Genomic DNA, 21,549 nt, shown 5'->3' on the forward strand with positions numbered 1-21,549 from the left:
TTCACTCCGCGTCATTTTTGCCAATTTTTTTTTCGTTTATATACATTCTTTTAGAAGAATTTTTTGTGCTAAAAGGGAATTTTGTTACTGATTGTCGCTGTCGAAGTGGATTTCGTTGAAAATCCAATAAATCGTTTGGAACTGCCAAGGATCAGGAACACGAAAAGCAAGTGGAAGGGCTTAACCAAGCTGTACGAGGCTGTTACCTGAGCGGAACTGATCGCCATCAAATCATTAGGAGGACATGGCGGATGCCTTTTAAAGAGACTATGGTAGAGTCAATCATCCTGGATGTGCAATTTGAACCATTGAAACATCCAGAAATATTTGTTGGGAGTTGCCATATTCGGTGCTAAAGGAATTCTTCCTTTTCATCCGACCGGCTTGTGTCCTGTCAAGATCCTGGGGTCAGACTATCGATACACCACCTTGCTGTGTTTTTGAAGATTTGCTGTTTCTTGGTGAGAGCTTTCCATCATTATTTGATTTTATTCCCCTATATTATAATATTATAAATTAAATAAACCCTCCTCCCCTTTTCCCACTTTTCCATTCCTCAATCCCGATTTTCCAACCCCAATTTTCCCATTTCCCCTTCTCCCATAAAAATATAATAATTTACCAATTTACACTCACACACCACACCTAACTGATTCGGAGCGTTTGGTACGGTATGTCCACGCATCCTTCCTCCCCTGATTATTCTGTGAAATGTGATCCGTTCACAGAATCTGTCTCTGCGGTTAATGCAACGCAGTAGGCCTGGCCGCTTTAATTTTTGCTATGCATTTTCGGGGGTAACTCGGATGTACTGCAATTATTAATATTGACAAGAAAGGACTTGGGGCGTAATCTAACCGCAAGTTTTTCCAGAATGCTCTCTTCGGACTGGCTGCGCTTGTGTTCGATTAGATTAGATTAGATTAGATTAGAGCCGTCAAACACTTCTATAGTTTCGAATTTGAATATATTAATATGAATATTCTATTGAGGATTTGATTTAAAATAATAATAGTGATTTATTTTCAATTGTTCTTTTGAACAATTACAAGTTGATTTTAAGTCATTTTACAAAGAACTTCACTCACAGTTTTGGTTTCTTCTGACACCACTGTTAAGACTATATTGGGCTACTGATATTCGAAATGACTAGTCTAGCTGAGCTCCTGTTTATATTTCAAGAGTCTCTCAAAGTCGTCATCATATGACCAAAGGTCGCATGAGTGCAAAGATTCTTCATTTGAAGTCGTCATCATATGACCAAAGGTCGCATGAGTGCGTTTAGTAATGTCTGAATGTTGTCATTGCGTGATATTATCACTACGGAATATTATTTTTACCAAAAAAGAGAATATTCAAGAGTCTCTCAAAGTCGTCATCATATGACCAAAGGTCGCATGAGTGCGTTTAGTAAAGTTTGATTGTTGTCATTGCGTGATATTATCACTACGGAATATTATTTTTACTAAAAGAGAATATTCAAGAGTCTCTCAAAGTCGTCATCATATGACCAAAGGTCGCATGAGTGCAAAGATTGCTTATTTGAAGTCGTCATCATATGACCAAAGGTCGCATAAGTGCGTTTAGAACAGTTTGAATGTTGTCATTGCGTGATATTATCACTACGGAATATTTTTTTTTACAAAATGACATACCGAGAGTAATCTACTACATCCTAGTTCCTCATGAAGCGGGATTTACAAATTCCACAAAAAAATAAATAAAAAAAAAACATGAAAATCAAGCAAAGCTTACGACACCCTCCCAAATACACAGCCCGATATGATTGGTTTATGGTTAACACTACCGATTCCAAGCCCTCTCGTCCTAATCTCCCAACACCTCCTACTTCACTTTAGAAAGCCGATGGTTTTCATCGTTCGGTTCTCGTTATTTTCACACCATTTCCCACTTTCCTGCAGACTCACACTTTTTCCTGTTTAACCACACACACACACACAAACACACACCCGCACACGATGAAAGTGATGATGATGGTACAACTGAATGGTTGAATAGTGGCGAAATGGAGCCAATATAGTGCCAGCGGCAGCAGCAGGGTGAAGGTTTCGGACCGGCGGCGATGACATCGGCTAGTGGTGGTTCGATTTGAAAGTTGAAGTCTACACTCAACAACGCAGCAACTCTACACACAGCTAAGGCATGTCTACATTTGATTCTACACTTGCCTTAACACACTCAGCTAAACTCCAAGTTTAATCTAACTCTACACACATCTCTACACGCAAGAAAATTTTCAAAATTTAGTACACAGTACATCTCGAAATCCACGATTAACTCATTGCTCGATTAAACTGTATACAAGACTGAAATAAATTTATCAATAAACTCTACACACAACTCTACCCTTATTCTCTTGAAAGATATCTTTGTAGAGTTCAACTCAGAAATAGCTCTCAAGAAAATAGAGAAATTTCCCACGTTCTGACCATCCCTACGGCGCCCATTTTTCTCCCCATCGAGCCATGAACTATATCTAATGGACACTGATTGGACTTGTAAATGCGAGCGGGCTAGAAAAGGGATTTTGCAGTCCGTTCAACAACCTAGTAGCAACACTCCACCGCCCTGGGCAGCAGTAAAAGAGGATGGATTTGGCAAAATTTTCAGACTCACTATTCATCCAACGATGGCCGATCGTCGCTTGGGGTATAGTTTTCACAAAGCTCCGAAGCATAGTTCAGAGCGTTGTCCAGAGGGAAGGGTGGAGAGAAAAAAAAAGCTCGAAAAATTGAATTGACAATGATGAGGTTATCCCGATTCTGGTTCCTGTGTAGGAGGCACCAAACTCCATTGACAGGATGATCCGTAAATCGCCCTCGGGAGCGATGGCCATGATCTTGCATCGAGACTCTCTACAAATCCTTTAAACGGTACTAATGGGAAAAGGCTCACCATTTTTGAAGAGATGCTTCAATAGAGTGGACGATCTCTGTTTTGTGTGTCTCTCGTGAAATGGATTGCTGCAACATTTTGGTCTGAAATATGTCAGTAATAAAACCCGCATCTATTGCTGTCACCCCGGTGGCCTTAATCCCGTCTATTGCGTCAAACGACCGTCCGTCTGCGGAATTTATAGCGCTCTTGTTGGGGAAAACAACAACTCCACGGTGTAGAATAAATACCTACTTTAACAATCACTTGCGCACTCTACACAAACACACTCACCACCAAGAATGCGCGGCGCGCGTTCGAGCAAACAAAACCGGGCAACAATTGTGTGAAAAATGACAACTACAATATTTTCACTATTGTGTGTTTGTGCAGAGTGGTGTTTACCATGATGGTGCTTCAGAAGCATTTTTAGCACGCGTTGATTTATTATTACCATTCTCGGTCGGACTTTGCTGGCAGCACGGAAAGCTTGAACTCCACACAAACTGTACACATATCTGAAAATTAACCTCATTCTTGAAGCTACATGTAACTCTCTAAAAAATTCTACACATAATTAAAAACTCATCTCTACTCATTAATCTGAACTAAACTCTACACACAACTCAATTTTCAACTCTACACTCAATTATAAGCTGCTTAGCTACTGCTTGGGTTAACCCTTCATTGCTGTGTTGATAAGATGAACACTCACTGCATACAAACCAGGCGTGATAATAACTTTGTCAGGTTAAAGCTGTCAACGCTGTTGTTTACACGTTGACAGGAACTTGTAGACATTTTAATTGGAACACATTTGTCATAATCCTATCGTAACTAACTTGGGTCAACACTTCACAACTTCAGATAACCCTACTCAGAACTCTCACACTCAACTCTACACAAATTCACTTTACTCTACACACAACTCTACAACACTTCACTTGGCACTACACTGAATTCTACATACGCTGTCAACTGAATTTTTCACTGAAAACCACCTTAAATTCAATAGAGAATGCTCTCACCCTTAAGTGTACCTTGAAGTCCGTAAAGAAGCATCTAAAAAACCCTTTAAACTATCATTTCTTCAAGATTCCACCTCGAATCTCTCCGTGCCCCATCAAGCAAGTGTCCATTGGCACATTCCGCGATGTTGTGTTTCGGGAGCTTTTGGGGCGGGAGAGACTATTGTTGCCACCAGACGTCCAACCAAACTTCGAACGGACACCGACCGCCCGTGTTGTGCGACGACCATTTCGCGCAATTTTACTGCTTTTGATAATGTCAACTGAAAATAAACGGAAAACGCTTTAATAAAAGTTGGAGCTCCCCATTGCATGCTGTGAAGAAGCGGGTGAACGTTACACTCGGTGGTTTTCGGAAAATGAATCGAAATTTTCTTAGAAAACTAAGATTTTCACATATTTCTACATGATAATACACTTTAAACTCTACACAGGTTAATTCCGTTTTTAACAACATGAAATAAATTGAAACTTAGTTCGAATTTCATCTTTTTTTTTAACTGAAATGCAAAGCTGGTTTATATTTAAAAGGATATTAACAATAATACAATTAAATTCTACACTGAACTCTACACTCAACCCTGCAGCCAATGTTTGCCCACAAATTTACTCCTAACTCTACATTTGCTCTGCACTGAATTTTACAAGTAATGTTTTAACCTGAAAGCAACCCTACACATCATTTAAATAAAAAAAAACATGTTTTCGTTACATTTTTAACATTTTGAAATTTTGTCATTTTGACATTTTGACATTTTGACATTTTGACATTTTGACATTTTGACATTTTGACATTTTGACATTTTGATATTTTGACATTTTGACATTTTGACATTTTGACATTTTGACATATTGACATTTTGACATTTGACATTTTGACATTTGACATTTGACATTTGACATTTTGACATTTTGACATTTGACATTTTGACATTTGACATTTTGACATTTGACATTTGACATTTTGACATTTTGACATTTTGACATTTGACATTTGACATTTTGACATTTGACATTTTGACATTTTGACATTTGACATTTGACATTTTGACATTTGACATTTGACATTTGACATTTGACATTTTGACATTTGACATTTGACATTTTGACATTTTGACATTTTGACATTTTGACATTTGACATTTTTTGACATTTTGACATTTGACATTTTGACATTTTGACATTTGACATTTTGACATTTTGACATTTTGACATTTTGCATTTGGCATTTTACACGTTTACATTTTTTACGCTGAATACATTTGTATGGAGACTTACATGAAAAACATTATCAAAAATTACATCTCTTGACATGAGAAATTCAAGGACAAAGCTTTATCCAAATCAAAGAAAAGTCGATTTGCCAAAATTGAGAGAATTACTCAGATGTACATCATTTCAAAATAAGGAATTTTTAAAAGATTGTTTTTTTCCAGATTGAGTTTACTTGCCAAAGGACAATGCAACGTGGAAAGATGATGGCTGACTGATGGGTTTCTGGGGATTTTACAGTGATGGATCTCGTCTATTTCAGTACTTTACAATTCTGTACAGTAGCAATACCGCTTCTTGGAAATGGTGCACCCTTAGCTTGAACAGCAAAACGCCTAGAAATCGGATGTGTGTTGCTTCTTTGGTGACATTGTAAACGATGCATTGTTGTTTGCAAAGCGCTGTCTTCTTTGAAAAATTCCAAGAATAAAAGCATCAAGATTGTCACTCCAGAAAAAAATAAATAAAAACTCGTCAACCACTTCCGATCCCGCCCTCCGAAAATTTTCAAATGGAGCATCTTCACAATTTCGGCAAACAGTTCGTCATGTTCACATCATCATAAAGACATAAAAATGAATTTATAGCCCTCCTCCCCCCAACTGTCGGAAAACGCGTGTCCTCTCATTGCATGCCCCCCTCAGCCCACATGTCTTCAATCAATCTTGTTAGATGTTTTTGATGATGGTTCTGCTGGCTGGCTGGCTCCTTGTCACACGCGGTGACCACGTGGCACATAAACATAACCCCCGTATCGCACGTTAGAGTTGCACAATGTGCTGTTGATGGACAAAATAACACTCAACGCTCACTCGTGTGAGCAGCGGCATCCTGTGAAACTTGTACAGTAGAACCACGATAGTTTGACAATTTGGAACCAATGCCGAAGAATTTCGGTAAATCCGAAATAATTTTGTAATTTTGCAGTGATTTTGCACAGCAAAAAATCCGATGGTAAAATCGCATGCAAAAGCGTGCACATCACCTTCGTCAATATAAACACTTAATATTACACACTGCATGTACAAAATTTTGCAAACACAACAAAAAGTTGCGACCGACGGGATTCAAACCCAGCACCTACAGTAAGGACTGGCGCCTTAGCCCACTCGGCCATTAGACCGATGAAAAGCTGTTAGGATAAACGCATATATGAGCTTAACATATCGGTCAAGTAGGTTTCCCTTGCTGATGGGCTACATATTTCAGGGTGTAAAATCACATAAAATTGCACAAAATAATGCAATATTTATTTTACACCCAGGCCTTTTACATGCAGCTGGATTACTACTTTTTTAGCTGTGTGGGTGATTTGTCGTAAAAATTTAAAAACACTTATTACTAATAGTCAATTTTATTTTTATGAAATAGAATTTAACTGCCTAACTAGCAGTGTCACACTGTGCAACAACAAGGTAGGATCTTGTTCTAAAGGGCCTAAAACATCCGCTCGAGAGCCACGCCGTTTGGTACTCAAAATGGCCTTAGACAAGAAGCTTGCTGGATGGTTTCACTAGCAGGAAGTGGGATTTGATGGGGTTTATGTTAGTTTTCGTGAGAGGCTCATCTTGTACGCAAGGCACGTGGAATCGATTAGCCTTCTAGCGATTGCTTTTTATTATTCTAGCCCATCAGTTTAGGCCCTTGGTTGGTGCCATTGGGATTCGATCGGAGCCTATCAAATGTGTAATAACTGTAGAATCTGAGTTTGAAAATATAAAATTTGAAATAAAACTAAAACAAAAAAACTCTTTTGCAACAAAAAACAAAATTGACAAAATTGACAAAATTGACAAAATTGACAAAATTGACAAAATTGACAAAAATGACAAAATTGACAAAATTGACAAAATTGACAAAATTGACAAAAATGACAAAATTGACAAAATTGACAAAATTGACAAAATTGACAAAATTGACAAAATTGACAAAATTGACAAAATTGACAAAATTGACAAAATTGACAAAATTGACAAAATTGACAAAATTTACAAAATTTACAAAATTGACAAAATTGACAAAATTGACAAAATTGACAAAATTGACAAAATTGACAAAATTGACAAAATTGACAAAATTGACAAAATTGACAAAATTGACAAAATTGACAAAATTGACAAAATTGACAAAATTGACAAAATTGACAAAATTGACAAAATTGACAAAATTGACAAAATTGACAAAATTGACAAAATTGACAAAATTGACAAAATTGACACAACTTGACAAAATTGACAAAATTGACAAAATTGACAAAATTGACAAAATTGACAAAATTGACAAAATTGACAAAATTGACAAAATTGACAAAATTGACAAAATTGACAAAATTGACAAAATTGACAAAATTGACAAAATTGACAAAATTGACAAAATTGACAAAATTGACAAAATTGACAAAATTGACAAAATTGACAAAATTGACAAAATTGACAAAATTGACAAAATTGACAAAATTGACAAAATTGACAAAATTGACAAACTTGACAAAATTGACAAAATTGACAAAAATGACAAAATTGACAAAATTGACAAAATTGACAAAATTGACAAAATTGACAAAATTGACAAAATTGACAAAATTGACAAAATTGACAAAATTGACAAAATTGACAAAATTGACAAAATTGACAAAATTGACAAAATTGACAAAATTGACAAAATTGACAAAATTGACAAAATTTACAAAATTTACAAAATTGACAAAATTGACAAAATTGACAAAATTGACAAAATTGACAAAATTGACAAAATTGACAAAATTGACAAAATTGACAAAATTGACAAAAAAATTGACAAAATTGACAAAATTGACAAACTTGACAAAATTGACAAAATTGACAAAATTGACACAACTTGACAAAATTGACAAAATTGACAAAATTGACAAAATTGACAAAATTGACAAAATTGACACAAATGACAAAATTGACAAAATTGACAAAATTTACAAAATTTACAAAATTGACAAAATTGACAAAATTGACAAAATTGACAAAATTGACAAAATTGACAAAATTGACAAAATTGACAAAATTGACAAAATTGACAAAATTGACAAAATTGACAAAATTGACAAAATTGACAAAATTGACAAAATTGACAAAATTGACAAAATTGACAAAATTGACAAAATTGACAAAATTGACATAATTGACAAAATTGACAAAATTGACAAAATTGACAAAATTGACAAAATTGACAAAATTGACAAAATTGACAAAATTGACAAAATTGACAAAATTGACAAAATTGACAAAATTGACAAAATTGACAAAATTGACAAAATTGACAAAATTGACACAACTTGACAAAATTGACAAAATTGACAAAATTGACAAAATTGACAAAATTGACAAAATTGACAAAATTGACAAACTTGACAAAATTGACAAAATTGACAAAAATGACAAAATTGACAAAATTGACAAAATTGACAAAATTGACAAAATTGACAAAATTGACAAAATTGACAAAATTGACAAAATTGACAAAATTGACAAAATTGACAAAATTGACAAAATTGACAAAATTGACAAAATTGACAAAATTGACAAAATTGACAAAATTGACAAAATTGACAAAATTGACAAAATTGACAAAATTTACAAAATTGACAAAATTGACAAAATTGACAAAATTGACAAAATTGACAAAATTGACAAAATTGACAAAATTGACAAAATTGACAAAAAAATTGACAAAATTGACAAAATTGACAAACTTGACAAAATTGACAAAATTGACAAAATTGACACAACTTGACAAAATTGACAAAATTGACAAAATTGACAAAATTGACAAAATTGACAAAATTGACACAAATGACAAAATTGACAAAATTGACAAAATTTACAAAATTTACAAAATTGACAAAATTGACAAAATTGACAAAATTGACAAAATTGAGTACATAATTGGCAAAGGGAGCGCGTGGTCGTAAAAAAATATTCGGAGTGAAAAGTGATTTTTTTTTTGTGTGTGCCTTTTGTTTCGCATTTTTGTCGTGAATTGTGCGCTGCGAGGAGAAGATTACCCTCCGAAAATGCAGCGTCATCAGTACATAATTGGCAAAGGGAGCGCGTGGTCGTAAAAAATATTCGGAGTGAAAAGTGATTTGTTTTGTGTGTGCCTTTTGTTTCGCATCTTTGTCGTGAATTGTGATATAGTTTTCGATAAAAACGATCTAAGTTCGTTAGGTTTATCGCGCAGCAAAATTATTTTGATTCATTAAGAACGTCGTGTGGTGCGCGAGTCTTTTGTGTTGAAAAGACCTTCCCATAGCTCCGTAGCTCGGAGGGCTCGACGTCGGTTGTTTGTGTGTTAAGCCCTCTCCATAGCATCGTAGCTCGAGAGGCAACGAAAATCAATACCTTATCTAGCTAACAGAAAGAAGATCGGAAGGCACTTGATGATTGAGTTCGTCGCGTCTATTCCGTTGCAAATTCATGAACTAAAAGATTATATAATTAAAAATCAGACTACGTTATCATTGCAGCATTGTGTTTAACACCTCATTTTATAAATAAATATTATTTGGTTTTATCTTTCCACAGCCGGCTGTCTAAGATTAAACCATTTCATTTAAAATTTAACAACAGTTAAACGGGAAATGTCTCATCCGCAGCAACCGATTGTTTGCCTTGAGAATAAAATATAATACCTTTCAACAAACACTATGATTTTGGGTCGCATCATCATCTTCTATGATGAATCCTGACCAAACACCCTATCCTACTAACCAATTTTCAGGTTCCTGGCGCTTGTGGGGTGTAAGCACAGAGTAAATCAGCTGCCCTAGTAGCAACCTGCGCTAACTAACATTCCCGTCCCTTAAAATCGAGATCTACAAACTGACATGGCGGGCGCCGTTGGTGGCCAATGACTGCTACCTATTCGCAACTGATCTTGTTTTGGCAATCATGGTGTTTTATCTTTTCAGCGCATTCATACATGCTGTTGATAAGGGAAACACCACTAGATCGTCGAAGCCTATAATCAGTAGTGCTGAAAGGATATTACGGTTCTGTTCAGCAACGGAGGGGCAACCATGGGTGATCTCTCATGCTCATGCTCATGCTCAAAATTGACAAAATTGACAAAATTGACAAAATTGACAAAATTGACAAAATTGACAAAATTGACAAAATTGACAAAATTGACAAAATTGACAAAATTGACAAAATTGACAAAATTGACAAAATTGACAAAATTGACAAAATTGACAAAATTGACAAAATTGACATAATTGACAAAATTGACAAAATTGACAAAATTGACAAAATTGACAAAATTGACAAAATTGACAAAATTGACAAAATTGACAAAATTGACAAAATTGACAAAATTGACAAAATTGACAAAATTGACATAATTGACAAAATTGACAAAATTGACAAAATTTACAAAATTGACAAAATTGACAAAATTGACAAAATTGACAAAATTGACAAAATTGACAAAATTGACAAAATTGACAAAATTGACAAAATTGACAAAATTGACAAAATTGACAAAAAAATTGACAAAATTGACAAAATTGACAAAATTGACAAACTTGACAAAATTGACAAAATTGACAAAATTGACACAACTTGACAAAATTGTTAAAATTGACAAAATTGACAAAATTGACAAAATTGACAAAATTGACAAAATTGACACAAATGACAAAATTGACAAAATTGACTAAATTTACAAAATTTACAAAATTGACAAAATTGACAAAATTGACAAAATTGACAAAATTTACAAAATTGACAAAATTGACAAAATTGACAAAATTGACAAAATTGACAAAATTGACAAAATTGACAAAATTGACAAAATTGACAAAATTGACAAAATTGACAAAATTGACAAAATTGACAAAATTGACAAAATTGACAAAATTGACAAAATTGACAAAATTGACAAAATTGACAAAATTGACAAAATTGACAAAATTGACAAACTTGACAAAATTGACAAAATTGACAAAATTGACACAACTTGACAAAATTGACAAAATTGACAAAATTGACAAAATTGACAAAATTGACAAAATTGACAAAATTGACAAAATTGACACAAATGACAAAATTGACAAAATTTACAAAATTTACAAAATTGACAAAATTGACAAAATTGACAAAATTGACAAAATTGACAAAATTGACAAAATTGACAAAATTGACAAAATTGACAAAATTGACAAAATTGACAAAATTGACAAAATTGACAAAATTGACAAAATTGACAAAATTGACAAAATTGACAAAATTGACAAAATTGACAAAATTGACAAAATTGACAAAATTGACAAACAAAATGACAAAATTGACAAAATTGACAAAATTGACAAAATTGACAAAATTGACAAAATTGACAAAATTTACAAAATTTACAAAATTTACAAAATTTACAAAATTTACAAAATTTACAAAATTACAAAATTTACAAAATTTACAAAATTTACAAAATTTACAAAATTTACAAAATTTACAAAATTTACAAAATTTACAAAATTTACAAAATTTACAAAATTTACAAAATTTACAAAATTTACAAAATTTACAAAATTTACAAAATTTACAAAATTTACAAAATTTACAAAATTTACAAAATTTACAAAATTTACAAAATTTACAAAATTTACAAAATTTACAAAATTACAAAATTTACAAAATTTACAAAATTTACAAAATTTACAAAATTTACAAAATTTACAAAATTTACAAAATTTACAAAATTTACAAAATTTACAAAATTTACAAAATTAACAAAATTTACAAAATTTACAAAATTTACAAAATTTACAAAATTTACAAAATTTACAAAATTTACAAAATTTACAAAATTTACAAAATTTACAAAATTTACAAAATTTACAATATTTACAAAATTTACAAAATTTACAAAATTTACAAAATTTACAAAATTTACAATATTTACAAAATTTACAATATTTACAAAATTTACAAAATTTTCAAAATTGACGTCCATTCCGTAAAGAGTTCAACTACATGTATGCAAATCACCGAAGTTTCTCGTTTTGGGCACTTCTGCAAACATCAGCAGTATATATTTTATCACAAAGATTTCAGTAATTTATGAATTGTAAAAAGTAATATATCTCCCGAAATGAGCATTTCAAGGGTCCAACTATTCCCTCCACGTTCGAACGCTTCTTGTAAGGCATGTCCAACCACTTCATCAAAACTGCATTCCTGGCCCATTCATGCCAATCATAACTGCTTCGGCAGAGAAGCAGTTCATAGTATGAAACCCCCCTCGTGTATGTCCATTAAAAATAAATTTATAGGATCATCATAAATTGCGCTTCCATTTTCGCATCACCCCCACTCTCTGCTCTCCACCGCATATTCATGTCGAGTTTGAACAACGTTTTAGCCTCCACATCCCAGAAGTAGTGTACTACACAAAAGTGTATCTCGCAAAAGGGGGGTTGGTGGGAATTGCTCGAACCATTGCTCCATTTCCCAGGAAAAACTATCACGTCATGTGCTCAATCATTGCAAGTCTCACAAGTGGGTGCCATCGACAGGACGATTCGGTTTCGCTGAACCACGAAATATAAAATTGGCACTGCGCTGCGCATCATCGGTGTGAATTGTGCGATTTCTTTATGGTTATGGATGGGGGTTTTATGGTGAACTTTGCGGTCTCCAGGGGTGAAAATATGACCTGATAACTCCAAACTGAAAATTTATTCTGCTGCAATATCCATAACCCATGCTAATTCAAATAAGGTGAGCTATTACTGAAAGTTGAGGTGTTAGGGTCTTCATGAAAAATGAAAAAAAAGTCAATACTTTATGTCAAAATGCATCAAATATATTTGTCAATTTCAGCTACTTAATGATGGTGTTGAATCAAAGAGGAAGTTTACAGAATCATTTGCTTAATTATGCTCTTATCCCTCTGAAGTTTTGGTCGTTTGGGCCGCCTTGATGACCTCAACCAAATATGAAAGCATTCCATTTTTCAACTGTAGATTTTCAGACTAAAATTCTCTAGAGCTATTACAGCAAAGCAAAGCAATCCACTTTAACGACCCCCGGGTCTTTTGTGGGCTCTGTTGAAAGTTTCTGCTCATTTACAGTATGTAAAAAAGTATTTACACCCCTTGGGCACTATGCACATTTTGTGATGAAACATGTAAAAAAATAAAGTTTGACAGAAACCTAGTACTACGTTTTGTTCAGAAACTCATGCCGAACATTTTTCTATAAAAAGCTCATGAAAAGATGATTTCAATAAAATAGTTATATAACAAATACTATGACAAAAATCAATAAAGGTGCAAAAAAAGTTTGTACACCTTTTGAAAAATTAACATAAATAATGTTGTTTGTTGACAAATAACCATAAATCCAGTTTACGAACTCCAAATAGGCATCCTTGACTGATTAAAAATTAATTTGGATTTAATGTAATGTTTAATGTGGCAGTGCGTGGCCGAATGGTTACGCTGTCCGCTTTGTAAGCGGATGATTCTGGGTTCGATTCCCATCTGCTGCAACCTTCCATCGGATGAGGAAGTAAAATGTCGGTCCCGGCCTTGGTTGTTAGGCCGTTAAGTCATTCCAGGTGTAGAAGTTGTCTTCATGCCATAAGTACAAACAACACACCAGACCAAGCCTACTCCGGTGGAATCGCTGGCGGCGGTTGGACTCGCAATCCAAAGGTCGTCAGTTCAAACACTGGGGTGGAAGGTTCCTTGGAGTAAAAAGAGGTTTGGGTGCTCTCCCCATTCAAGCCTTCGGACTCCTAGGTTCGAGCAGAAACTTGCAATAGAGACCACAAAAGACCCGGGGGTCGTTAATGTGGATGGTTTGATTTTTTGATTGTAATGTTTAATAACTACATAGTATAAAAGTTTAGATAACTCTGGAAATTCTATATAAAACTTATCTAAACTTAATTTTGCAAACATTTAATTCGATTAAATGTCAATACATTACCAAAGAATTGATAAATAAACATTTTGGAGTGGGTATAACACCGTTTTGGGGGTCTTTGTATCGCTAGAATAGATTTTTCGTTGGAATTTCGTACCAACCCGGAATTACGCTGTCGGAAAATCCACCGTCATCTGAACCGGTCCACAATTCACAAGTCAACCTGTGTGGCATCGGAAAGGGCATAAAATTTTCGATCTTTTGATACCCATACATCTAGGTATTCTATAAAACCCACGTTTTTAAATACCTAGGCAAAAACGTGGTTATGGTATCGTTTGAGCAACCTGCCAAAAATGTATGGAATTTCGTAATTTTTGTTCTCGTGGAACAAACTTACTTTTTGCCCAGGTATTTAAAAACGTGGGTTTTATAAAACACTTAGATGTATGGGTATCAAAAGATCGGAAATTTTATGCCCTTTCCGATGCCACATAGGTTTACTTGTGAATCGTGGACCGGTTCGGATGCCGGTGGATTTTCCGACGACGTAATTCCGGGTTGGTACGAAATTCCAACGAAAAATCTATTCTATCGTTACAAAGACCCCCAAAACGGAATTATACCCACTCCAAAATGTTTATTTAGCAATTCTTTGGTAATATATTGACATTTAATTGAATTAAATGTTTGCAAAATTAAATTTCGAAAAGTTTTATATAGAATTTCTAGATTTATATAAACTTTTATACTAAGTTGTTAGTAAACTTTATATTCAATCCTAATTATTTTTTTAATCAGTCACGGATGCCTATTTGGAGTTCGTAGACTGGATTTATGGTGATTTGAAAACAAATAACTTTATTTGTGATAATTTTTTGAAAGGTGTGCAAACTTTTTTTGCACCTTTTTTTATTTTTGTCATAGTATTTGTTATATAACTTTTTATAGAAATAATCTTTTCATGAGCATTTTGTAGCAAAATGTTCGGCATGAGTTTCTGAACAAAACGTAGTACTAGGTTTCTATCAAAGTTGAAATTGTTTACATGTTTTATCACAATATGTGCATAGTGCCCAAAACAAATATAACTTTCACAGTTGTGTTTATTGGATTTATTTTTATTTTGTTTTGCGTAAAATTGCATTGTAATTGTTTTTGTCGATTGAAGTTAAATACTCTGATATCATTACATAAAAAGAAAAACATTTAATTGCAAGTTTTTTTTAGTTTAAAAATCAACGAGACAAGATAAAATTTCTTGAAACGAAATTTGGATTCAAATCTTCTTTACAAATAACAACTATTTTTACGTTGTAGTGCACCTTTAGTCGAATATTTTACAAAATTGAAATGTTTTACAATTGATGATTTTAAAGACACGCCAATAACTCTTCGTATTTCCTATAATTATTGAAGTTTATGGCAATAATTTTGTTTTGCTCTTTGATGTTTTGACTCACTTTGAGAAATCTTTTTTAAAATATTTCCAGCGATTTTTATTTTCAACGTGATTAACTTGCTTTTTAAAGCTTTTTTTTCAGCAAAACTTTATGTGTGTGTGTGTGTGGTCCAATCCAATACCCGCTACCCGGTAGCGATATTATGGGAAAGTATAGTTTGTATCAGACTTTGTATATGCCGAATGCTGATACAACTTATCTCAGTCCCGGGTATTAGGTGGTGATAGCCCTCGCGCTGCTTCCAACGACCCGTTTCAGAATGACAGAGCTCCTTGCGGTCCAATTCCGAGGTCGCTGGGCATTGTTCGGCCCCGCCTAAACATAGAAGCAAGCATCTGAAGGAAACTCGATCTATATTTAGACTTCCAATCCCGTCAGGCAAATCAGGGATCAGCGCGTATTTAATATGAGAAGATAACATTTTTCAACACTACGGATCAATTCACTGCTAGAATGTAACCCTTCTGATGGCCGACTGCTTAGCGTCCCAGACCACCAAACCAGAGGTATGAGTTCGAATCCCACCGGATTAATTTTCGTTTTTTTGTTCATATTCAAAGTTCAAATTCCTGATTCCAAATTTCAAAGGTACCGGCCGGGATTTGATCCCTGAACGTTCTGCTTATGAGGCAGAAGCCGTAACCATTAAGCCACGGAGCTGGTACTTTTTTTTTCAGCAAAACTTTATCACTAAAAAATTGTTCTGAAAAAATAAATTATTTTTGCTTATCCATTTTTGAAAAATCAAGATTAATCAAAATCCTTCAAGAGTAATAATTTAATTAGAAGTAAAATCAGCCAAAACATTAAGAAATTTTAATTAAGTATCTTTTTGCAAGGATGGCAAGAATAAAATTCAAAGAATGCTTAAATGTGAAATAAAATCATTTAAAAAAAAAACAAAAGCAAAGTACAAACAAAACTTTGAATTGCTCACTTTTTATGTCCAAAGCAAAAAAAAAAAACAAATAAATGTTTTGTTATAATATGTATCTAAAAGATTGATCGCAAGCTAGATCTCAAGATTATTTTTAAAATTTTGACATTCAATTTATTTATTGAGTATTTCATGTAGAGCCTTAAGGGCCAGTCATAGAACTATTTTGAAAAGCCGTCGCGGGCCGGAAAAATGGCTTCAAGGGCCGGACGTTGGGCAGGCCTGCTGTAGACTGTAGATCATTTTTGCCCGCGTGTAAACATTTCAGCGATCTCACCAACACATATAATGCTGGCCCGTCCCCGAGCAACACTCCAAAGAGATGAATATGTTGGTGCTCTTTCACTCACTTTTCATCAAGCGTCCATGGCGCTGTGGTAGCGTGCTGGATCTAAAACCAAGAAGTTGGTGGTTCAATCCTCGTTCTGTTTTTTTTTGTGAAATACATCCAAAAAGCGGGCAAAAATGTCATACCCCTATATCACAAAAAAATGCATGAGGACAGTTTGCATGCAGATTCTGATATACTTTCATGCCGCCATGCATCTCAATCGTGCGACCGCCGTTTGGGTGTACCAAACTTCATTTGTGGGTGTTGGTGAAAAAAATCTCCCTAGTGCTTGCCAGATAGTGCCTCCTAGACGAGGCCAGATAGTGCCCAACAACCACCAAGATCTCTAAAATTGTGAAATGTCATTGGAAGCAATTGATGAATTGAACTCTCCTGGCGAGTGTTTTAAAAAATAATAAAGACATGTTTAAAATTGCAATAAATATCTTTATTTTAAAAAAAATAAAAATCCTCAAAATCCTTCCGCCGTCACCACCCTAATGTCCGCCTTCAGCACCTGAATCTGCCGCCACGCGACACGTTGCGTGTAATGGGCACACTTGCGGAACTCCACCAGCAGGTGCGTATCGCGCAGAAACTGAGCACAGTTGTCCAGCTCGTTCAGGCTGTCCACGTACAGTCGCAGGATCACCTTGTGAAACTCGACCGGTGTGTCCACCTTGAAACCCCTTCCGAACAGCCGCTCCAGATCGCGGTACTGGAACTCAATGTTCCGGTCCTCCTTGGCTTGCATCGTAATCGGTGGCGGTGGGGTCGGTTTGGGGTGGGTCGAACCTCCCACGGCGTACGGAGGTCGCGGTCGCCGCAGGTCATCCTCCGTGCCGAAAGCGTTGACCTGAAAGGAGACCACTGATTAGAGGTGAGAAGTTTCAGAGGGGGCGTCGCAATACAAACCACCGTCAAAGCCAACAGTCCACAGATAAGGTTGGCTCCCAGAGTGCTCTTCATCGTGACTCGTTCCGTCGGATTGTGGCCATCGGTTGGCCACTATCGGGACTTTATAAATTTTCCACTTGTTTTTCACCGACGAAATCATCGCGTCATGGATTGTTATCTGGGAGACACAGCTTTCCCCCCGGGCTTGGACAGAGACGAGTTGAGAGTTGTTTATATTTGTCGAGAGCTTTTCTCTTAAGGGTGATTAAGCTGCCGAGCAAACTTTATCTCAGGATGGCAACAAGTTTTCAAGGTGGAAAAATCCATCGAGATGAGGGTGCCACTCGTCATCGTTTTCGTTGAGCAGCGGTTGGTTGGACAAAGATTGGCCTCTTGAGGTTGAAAGAAGGAAGGATTCGTCATTCTTCATTTTGTTGAGCAAAACGCTTCGATCCCAATCAGCCAAACGATATCTGGTTTAAAATGGGGGAAAAATGTTGATGAGTTTGACTTTTTGAAGAAATTTGATTGATGGAAGATTAATGGCGTGGAGCTAATTTGGTGGCGTGCTGTTTTGGGCTGTTGCTGCAGGAACCTGACTCTAGAGCGACGTGGTTTTAGTAATGGAAAACAGCCCAAAGAGTTGAGCTGTTCGAAGCGGTTATTTTATTGACAGCTTAACCGACAAACTGGTGGTGGATACTTCGCCATGATACTTTTCAAAAGCAATCAACAGCCGGAGATTGATTATGTCGTTAGGACATTGAAAATTTTAAATTGTTTGTAATTTATAGATAAATCAAGTTCAAGAATAATTCATCCATCCTGGATATTTCTGTAACATTTTTTTTTGGGAAATAGCCCAACAAATTCTCAAAACTCTAGATATTTATAGTAAAAAATATATCCACAAGAGGTGGGCAAAAAAAAGAGCAATTCGCCGAAAGCGCCGGTTTTAAATATTATTCATTGAATGTCCAACAAATTGTAGTATTCAATTTGTGTTTGAGAGTTAAGAATGCAATTTCAAATATGTCAATGCTTATTAACTAATGCCAAATTTATGAAAATTGTCCCGCGATGTACTTTTCCAAGTACTGTAAAATAATTTCCATTTCCAAACACTTTGAGAATTGAACAGACATATATCGTTGGAATTCTATTGCAACTTACTCACCAATATCCATATAAATAAAAAAACTTTAAAGTTTTCAAACTCATGTTCCTAGTTTTTTTTTAAATTACTCCACAAGTAAAGCAAAAAAAAAATACTAAGACAAGTGAAACTTTTGATTGCACAACTGACCGTAAAGGAGATAGTAGACTATGGCATACAAACTCTCATTTTTGTTTATTTTTGACAGTTTGCCAAACTGGCAAACATACAAACAAAGCCAACAGAAGCTGAAAAAAAAACAAAGCAAGGAACTGTCGAATGGTTTGTTTGTTGGCAAGATTGTCGGTTTGTTTTTCATAGTCTAATACCTGCCTGAAGGTACATTAAAGTATTACCCGAATACAAATTCGAGCACTTCAAATTGCTTAGCTTAAAAAAAAATCACCAGAATACTATTAAATAGGCCATGAGATTTTGGAAAAAAAAAACCGATTTAATCCCACCTGGGGTGAGACAGAACCTTTCTTACAAAAGGAAGATAACGGAAGTTATTTTTTTTTTTTTTTCAAAGAAAAAGCAAAATAAAGAATGGTCCACTCATGAATCAATTTTCAAAAATAAACCTAACTTTTTCATATAACTGGAAAGCGCTGTTTTTGCCCCATTCGCCAAGGCCGGGTGTAAGCTATACTCTCACACAAGTATTTTCAATTTTCAAAATCAGAACAAATTATTTTTGAGTCACAGAATTAGCTCGCAATAAATGGTTCGTATTTTCTGAGTGTTTTTTTTTTTCACTTTTCAAAATATCGAATTAACGAGAAAACAAAATAATTCCGTCTTGCTTTAGAGCGTTAAAGCGGTTACAAAATGACTGGCAGAAAATGTTTCCACACCCGAGATTTTGCCGTGTTGTAAAGGGTCCATCCACAAACCACGTGGACACATTTTTGGAAATCTCAAAAACACCCCTCCCCCCTCTATCGTGGAGAATTTCCATACAAATAAAAACTGTTGGAGCGTGGACAATTGCAACGGTAAATCCGAATGAGGTTAAATTTGTTTCAGAACCTCTATTATGATCTAGATTATGATATGGAAAAAAAATAGATTGGAATTTGGTGAAAAGATGGCTTTCACCTTTTTGGGTTTTTTTCCCTCACAGTAAATTAGACCAACAGTTGTAAATCAAAAACTACATTACCGACATGGATGAAAATTTGGGAGGATGTAGGGCTCAAAAAATGCAATTTTTCGGATAAATAAACGATTTCAATCATACAATTTTCGACCAAATTTTTATTTGAAAACCTCCTGATCAGGTGAAAACATACTCCGAGTCTCCTAAAAAATGGATAAATTCAAATTTGGTATGGAACTGGTTCAGGTTCAGCACATCCTCTTTCAAATGCGCCCAAGAGAGCTTAAATCCATAATGGGGGCTCTGAGAAACCCCCTACCACAAAATTGAGCACTTTTTAACCACACACGGACGTCACGCGTGCTGTACGGTAAATTGATCCCCAAAATTCTGTCATTATCAATCGATCGGGCGTTGAAAATCGATCGTCCATGAATTTTTGCAGATTTTTAGAATTAATATTTCTCGAGAAATTATTTGATAACGAAGCTTGATTTTGAGTCGGAGCCAAAAGCAAACCCTATACCTTTCTTTAGTAAGAAAGGCAAAAATGGAAATTTTCTAAAATTTGAAAGGTAAATCCGAATGAGGTCAAATTTGTTTCAGAACCTCGATTATGGTCTAGATTATGATATGGAGAAAAAAAATAGATAAAATGCCAAAGGAACATTTTTGGAATGGGGTTTACCTTTTTTAGGGATTTTTTCCCTCACAGTAAATTAGTCCAACAGTTGTAAATCAAGAACCACATTACTGACATGGATGAAAATTTGGGAGGATGTAGGGATCAAAAAATGCATTTTTGCCTTCCTCACCTCACTGAGGCCAGGCTATAAAATCACTCGAAAAATGAACTTCTTAAATACACCTCTCAGATATTCCTTCACGTATAACTATCGACTCAGAATCAAATTCTCTTTCTCTTTCGGTAATCACCATTCTATTAGTTAGGATGTGTGTAGACATGATTTTTTTCCACACGATTATATCAGAACTGGCTGAACCGATTTATGCCGGATCCGCCTTATTCTGTTCCTTTTAGGGTCCCCTAAGACCCTATTAAATATTATGCTGTTCAGTGAAATACTTTTAAAGTTATGCCATGAAAAAGTTTTTTTGAAGCTACTAAAAAGGGTGATTTTTGCCTAACCTCAAAGGCCGGGTCTTTTTGCTTACGCGTGAGAGTCGCGAAGCATGCTATCGCCCGGTTGCCACATTGTTTAAGCAGTGTCTGCGTCTCTTCTGGAAAAAGTCTGTATTAATTATGAACTTTTTACTGAAATATACTGCCCATGATCGCATAAATGTCCCATATGCATTTTCATCGTTTTAGAGTTAATGATGCAGTTTGGTTCAAAATCGTGTGCTCTTTCAGAAAAGCCTATACCATCCAGTACTTTGTTCTAGAAATCAGGAAGAAATCCAGTTTTTTCGCGAAAACTTAACACGTAGCCTTATGTATGGGACAAACTTTAAATGCGTTTTTCTCAGCATGCTGTTTTTTTTCATATGGGACATTTATGCGAACATGGTCAGTATACAACTCATAAGACATTGTTCACTAA

The 21,549-nt window shown here is 34.8% G+C and overlaps 1 protein-coding gene across 1 annotated transcript; it reads right to left on the minus strand.

Moving 5' to 3' along the window:
• Positions 1-17,255: 17,255 nt before the first annotated feature.
• On the minus strand, positions 17,256-17,836 carry LOC6044959. The gene is made up of 2 exons (XM_001862350.2): positions 17,745-17,836; positions 17,256-17,685 (listed from the first exon to the last, which is right to left on the minus strand). Exons 1-2 carry the CDS (start codon positions 17,796-17,798, stop codon positions 17,302-17,304), a joined length of 438 nt encoding a protein of 145 aa, XP_001862385.2. The 5' UTR covers positions 17,799-17,836; the 3' UTR covers positions 17,256-17,301.
• Between the last annotated feature and the right edge of the window lie 3,713 nt (positions 17,837-21,549).

Source organism: Culex quinquefasciatus, chromosome 1, assembly GCF_015732765.1.
Source record: "Culex quinquefasciatus strain JHB chromosome 1, VPISU_Cqui_1.0_pri_paternal, whole genome shotgun sequence".
NCBI lineage: Eukaryota > Metazoa > Arthropoda > Insecta > Diptera > Culicidae > Culex > Culex quinquefasciatus.

What these genes read in the sequence shown, in the direction of transcription:
- LOC6044959 (XM_001862350.2), bottom strand. Translation starts at nt 17,798, where the DNA reads ATGAAGAGCACTCTGGGAGCCAACCTTATCTGTGGACTGTTGGCTTTG. An exon ending in GACTGTTGGCTTTGACGGTG is followed by an intron (nt 17,686 to 17,744) that starts GTTTGTATTGCG and finishes GTCTCCTTTCAG; the next exon opens with GTCAACGCTTTCGGCACGGA.